The sequence below is a fragment of the Cystoisospora suis genome (genome assembly GCF_002600585.1).
Source record: "Cystoisospora suis strain Wien I chromosome Unknown contig_7754, whole genome shotgun sequence".
In the NCBI taxonomy this organism is placed as follows: Eukaryota; Apicomplexa; class Conoidasida; order Eucoccidiorida; family Sarcocystidae; genus Cystoisospora; species Cystoisospora suis.
The window spans coordinates 431-6,466 of NW_027160539.1; the positions used below are offsets into that span (position 1 = coordinate 431).

At 54.6% G+C, this 6,036-nt stretch overlaps 1 protein-coding gene across 1 annotated transcript in view; it reads right to left on the reverse strand.

The window, feature by feature from the left end:
- The window catches only part of CSUI_010557 (catalase), a gene marked incomplete at its 3' end in the record, with an annotated part of 5,515 nt that extends 31 nt beyond the window's left edge, over positions 1–5,484 (reverse strand). The window contains exons 1-8 of the mRNA XM_068070660.1: positions 4,974–5,484; positions 4,426–4,558; positions 3,981–4,040; positions 3,494–3,561; positions 2,575–2,970; positions 1,510–1,681; positions 1,021–1,276; positions 1–211 (exon numbers count right to left, since the gene is read on the reverse strand). The exon at positions 1–211 is cut by the window's left edge and continues 31 nt beyond it. Of these exons, the coding sequence (XP_067917364.1) occupies positions 1–211; positions 1,021–1,276; positions 1,510–1,681; positions 2,575–2,970; positions 3,494–3,561; positions 3,981–4,040; positions 4,426–4,548 (1,286 nt within the window). The remainder of the gene's footprint in view (positions 212–1,020; positions 1,277–1,509; positions 1,682–2,574; positions 2,971–3,493; positions 3,562–3,980; positions 4,041–4,425; positions 4,559–4,973) is intronic.
- Positions 5,485–6,036: the final 552 nt, after the last annotated feature.

Here is a 6,036-nt window from a genome sequence, read left to right on the forward strand (position 1 = left end):
TGCGGGAAATTGCCAACCTCCCCGGTGACTACTGTGCTGCGAGAGCCGGAGACAGACGCATCCTGCTGCGGTGCTCCCGGTACGCTGTTGGGCTCGTAGTTCGGCTGTCCCCCCTTGTTCCCGTCCACGCACATCGGCCCGTCGCGCGCGTGATAATCACCCATGCTTTTGCAATTCCAGGCCCGGTTTACTGGTATTTGCAGGTAGTTCGCTGAAACCAAACAGGATACATGCGCATTTGCAGCACTGCAACAGTTTTACAACGACCACAATCCCGCGGGACGCTACATAAGAAAACACAGTCTTTGCTTGGCGAATTTATCGCCATCCCCTCCAGCCATCAGCGGACTCCCGTCGCGCTGTGCAGACGATGCCATGCTTCTTGTGAAAACTGCTACAACTCACTGTGGAGACCCTAAGACGGAACAACTCTGCGAGAACCACTGCCCCATATGTCGGCCCGTCTATGTAGATCAGGTCGAGTTAGAAGACCTGACAGCGCCTTCACAACCTTGTTTGTTCTCCCCAGACCGGTGGCGTGCCATATGATGAAGATGGACAACAGTACTACAAACTAGCGCTGACACTTGGAACCCTTTCACGAGGTGCCGCGCCGGGAAGCGATAACTTCAAATAGAGCGTTTTGAAACCACACCTCGGGGGCGAGAAGACGGCATGCACAGTAGAGCAATACCAAATCACCACAGCATCTACCTGGGCGCACGAAGAACGGTGCGACTTGCGGGACCGCTTGAACAGACACTAAGAAAACACCGGGTACTCTGCAGTACCCGATTCCTTCCATCCGGTTACACGGACCGCATCCGTTGAAAGACTTTTATCAAACTTGACGGGAAACGCAACCGACAACCGATTGTGAAGAAGAGATGCAGATGATGGGTGCAGCTCTGCCGTGTCACCGGAGTACACAGCAGCCGCGTCAGCACCACAGAAAAGTAGTCGGGGAGCCAAGCTGCGCACAGATCCCGTTGAATTTGTCTTGGTTTGGCCCCCCCTTACCTCCGAGTCTGTGACGATGAGTATCAGAGTATGAGAAAAGCCGCCCTTGCAGCATCCGATCTTCAGTAGGCTCTATGCCGGGGACCATGTGGGCAGGAGAGAAGGCCGCCTGTTCGACGTCCTGGAAGTAGTTCTCTGGGTTCTTGTCAAGTGTCAATTTTCCGACAGGAATCAGAGGATAATCCCCATGCGGCCACACCTTCGTCACGTCGAAAACATTCCAGCGGTATTGAGCCGCGTCCTTTAAAGGCATCACCTGAAACAGGAGCAGGATACCACTTAGCACAATCACGCAGTCCGTCCGGTGCAACTCACTCAGAGACCACGCACTGCGCGTCATCCTTAAACCACCTGCGCAGTGCGGCAACCTCCACTGACCCTTTTCATCGCGAAAAGCCTCTACCACCAATCGGTTTTTCTTCGCACGGACGACAGGGGGTCCGATGCACGCAAGATAGTAGTGAGCTTGCTACTCCAAAGATCCGATACCTGAATGTAAAACGTCCACGAAGGAAACTCTTTCTTGGCAATGGCGTTGAACAAATCGCGAATGGCGTAGTCCGGATCCTTCCCCTCGAGCTCCTCCGCCCGGGAGGCGTTCAAGTTCTTGATACCCTGGTTCGTCTTGAAATGCCACTTTACATAAAAAGCCTCGTTATCCCTAGGTAACAAACGCACGCACCGCCGTAGCAAGACAAAAACAGACACATCTGCACAGGAGACCGACATGGCTACTCTCAGAAACGACGACAGCACGAAGTATCAGCTAGCGGACTGCGACTTAGTTTTAGCGGAATACACCCTCACGGGAATGTCGTCCGCAGCGGAAGCCGAAGAAAAACAGTACATACAGTCGGTCAAAAGCTTTCTGGTACGCTTAGTATCATTGGAAGGTACATAGAGTCGAAATTCGGAAGCTGCCCCACAGTTCTCGTCTGCGCGTGGTGAAGCAGCACCACGCGCACTCGGCTGTGAGCACCTCAAACGAGCGAAGTCCGAAGTGCAAATGAGACCACGCACGACTTTACAAAGCGGTACGGAACATGTGGCGGACATCGCGCTGTCGCCGAACGCCAGAAATACTGAGCGCATAGTCAACACCGCCTCAACTAGCACTGAAACAGGGGGTTTCAATGAGTCGACGTAGACAAGCTGACCAACTCGTGAGAACGGGTGATTCTCAGAGAAACGGTGGGACGGCAATGCTCTTTGGAAAACACGTCTCCGCGGACGTGGTTCAGCGGAAGCAGGAAAGCAGTCCCGCGCCTGTGTGGCTTGCGAAACCTCATGACCAGACAATCGCTCACAATCCCTTTCCAACTCACGCACTTACAAAGACCCTCACAGAAAAATAAGGTAAGACACGTGATGCAGCATGAGGTGTGACATGCTCCTGCAAACACTGAAAGCCAACAAATGTGCTACTGATGCTGACACCAGCTCTTCCCCTACAACACGCGGGAGGCTCTACACTGAAATGCAAACTCGGCAGTTTGCACACGCCACGCTCTTGCGCTAGTATCAGTTGAGAAACACTAGCTGGAAGGGACGAACTTATTGACGAATTTGAAAGTATGGCTGCCGTAGCCGTTCATGTGGCGGAAACCGTCAGGTGTCCCGCGCTCGGAGTACAGAATTGTAACCTGATGGACACTCTCGGGCACGAGGGAGAAGAAATCCCAGACGGCATTCGCGTCATGCAAGTGGGTCATGGGGTCCCGTTTTTGGCTGTGAATGAAATCAGGGAATTTGATGGCATCCCGGACGAAGAACACAGGCGTGTTATTCCCGACCATATCCCAATTTCCTTCCTCTGTGTAAAACTTCAGTGCAAAGCCTCGTGGGTCTCTCTTCGTATCGGCGCTCCCCGCCTCTCCGGCCACAGTAGAGAAACGTGCAAATACCGGAGTCCGCTTTCCAATCTTGCCAAACAGCTTGGCTTTGCAGTACCTGGGAGGTACGCAAGCAGGTCACATCACCAAGATCAAGACAACACATCCACGAATGTCTCATAAACACATCATTCTGAGTCTGTTTGCAGTCAAGGACCCGGAGGAAGCAGGAGACCGTCGTCCCACGCGGCTAAAGGTTCAGCGCCGTGCATCTTGAGCAACAAGAGCCCGCGGAACCATTCTCAAGGTGCAACACGGAAAGTACGCACAAAGCTGCTCACGTTGCAAAATCAGATGTACCAGGAACGGAAGGTCGTCCGCCACCTAGGCCGCTTCTTCACTAAGACGTCTCCCCACGCCGCATACATGACACACATGCCCCCATACTCCGTAGTCGGGCACGCTCGCTTTCTAACATAGCGAACCCTACATAGATACAGACAAATACTAGGCTGGCGGATGCTGTCCGGCTGCTGGGGCCTGCGTTCCGCTCAAGTCTTGAATCCAGAAACGCCAGTCCAGGTTTGCTGCTGTTCCGTTCTCCCGCGATGGAACCAGCCAACCGGCGCGGAGTCACTTACTTCGTGATATCGTGAGTGACCTCGAAGTACCCGAAGGCGCCCCCGCCCTTCGCGTGAACTACGCGCTCCTATGTGGACAACGAGAAGCAGCATACAAATAAGAACCGCACCCACCTAAGAAGTGCAACGAGACGCGGCATTGATTGTCCATTGGTGACACCAGGAAAAGTTCGCATCATGTTACACACGTTGTCCAGTGCACCTCTGATCTTCCTCCAGGAAAACCGCTTGAGGTCCGTCACGCATGTTTCATAAACAGAAAAAGAACTCTCCAGCTGCACAACTCAGAAAGGTCTAGTGCTTTTGCACCCTCACACAGAGGTGAGTGATTCGGAGCCTAGCAGCAACGCGACTGCCTGACGGCGCGCGAGGGTTCCGTGTTCCCGTTTCCGATTGGTCTTGCGGCAGCAGTTTGCACGAAACACGATACATTCGGACGGATGCGTTGGGTCCACTTGCGTGATTACTTCATTGACTGATCACTTACCGGAATTCGCTCACGATCGAAATGCGCAAGCTTGTCTATGAGATGGAAGTCTCCAAGGACCTGACAACGCAACAACACAGGAGCTGGCAACCATCAAAAAGCGCTGACATGCTGGACACCATGACCTCGCGCGTTCTCATGCGACCCCCTCCCGAACACCACCACCGGATCGACTGAGCCGTTGGATGTCGGTCAGAGCCCCCTTCCCCTGCCGCATCACATTGCTACACTTCGCAAGTACTACACCACACTCAGTCTGTACTTACGGCGAAGAAAACCGACCATCAGCGGCTCAAGACTCTAAATGCTTGCGAAACCTTACGGTCTATAGCATGAACAAGAGTACGGGGAAGACTGAACGCGGAACGAGGCCTCTCTTCACAAAAACACATGGTAGCGCCATAAAGGAAAAAAACAGCTCTTACTGCGGCGCGCACACACCTACCGTAGGTCCATAACGCCCTGCTGTGATGGAGTTCTGATTGTCAGGCACTGGGCACCCCACAGAAGTCGTAATTACAGGACCCAGTTTTTCGAACGCTGACGGCTGGCTCTCCGGGTGCGGCATTGTGGCGACTCTGAAGCAAACAGTGCACAACGTAGCCGCGACATCATAAAGCAACCTGCGCACCGGAAGGACTGCTTTTCGTCAATCCTGTTGTAGACAACCATCCTTAGCCAGGAAGCTCCAAGTTGCGCGGCTGGCAGCACACGGTCATGGACGTGACGGACGGTGCCGATTCACGTCATCCATGTGGACTGATACATGCCCGCACGCCCGGAGGAGAGCCTTGCTGCAGGAGGTCAAGACTGGCGACAAACACGCTGAATATGATGGCCGCACATTCGGTGTGCGGGATTTCGACTACAAGGACAACTCAGCTCCAGCCGCATGTACAAGCAACAAAGACCATGCCAAACATCAAGGATGGCCGGCGAAAGAAGAATTTCCAGAAGACGTCGGCTGAAGAAAAAAAGGTGTCCTTATCTCACTCTCGGCAGGGGGGTAGACGCGGCCAAAAAAGACCCCGGATACGAGACCCAAAGCTTGACTCCGAGTCCCTGTGGATGGGCTTGCTGCGACAACCGGGAAAAACCAGTATACATATACAACAAAGTCGAAAAGGAAAAGGCCTAGTGCTTGTCAGCAAAAACCATGGATCCTTGTGTTAGTGTTGGCTGCGGCTCGGTAGTCGCAAGGCGCTGCAATCTGTCGCACCGGAAGCGACAAGCGCGGTAAAACAGCAACCTGCAAGCCGGGAGCATTCAACTAGAAAACTAAGAACCATACAATTGCAATTGTGGACCACTTGCTGGCAGACACGGCAGAAAGTTGCTCTCTAAACAGTCACCGGCGACTCCGTGGTTCGTAGAGCCGGGCAGCTAACGCTTGAACACCGCATGTTCCGCTTGCACCCGAAGATCGTGGAGCGCCGATCCAAGTAGAAAACTTGCTTGCGTCAGCCGAAGCCTGCCGATCGCAGACGGCACCGGCATACCAAGGAGAGATTGATGAGAACTGAAATCTGGCGCCGCCCTGGGAAGGATGGGCATGCGCTGTATTGCCAGTTGCGCTTCGTCTTCTGCTCCCTCGAACCCCCCCCGCCATACAGTGACGCGCGCGGCGCCGGCCAGCTCGCCGTGCTCGCCCGCGGAATAGCTCTCCTGGGAAGCGGGAGACGCGGCGACACCCGGCGGCCCCTCTGAGGTCAGGGCGAGCTCGATACCTCGCGTTAACATCAGGCAGTACCTCGGGGGTGCGCGGTACAAGTTTCTTCACTTCCCACCAGACATCGGCTGGCTCTCGATTATCCCCCTTTGATGGAGCGAAAGCATTTCATCGAATGACACTGCCGGTCACGACGGTCCTGACCGGGCTGCTGCCGCCTGGAGAACTCCTGTGGCTGCGCGGAGCGGTCCAGTGAAAAGTGTTGCCGGTAGCGGGAGGACCAGTACCATACGCGGAGTGCTAGGACGCCCGTCGCTGTTGCGTGCTCTACTAGGGTTGCTGGAAGGCTCCGGGCCTGCCGCGCTGGCGAAGAGTGTGGGCGATCCC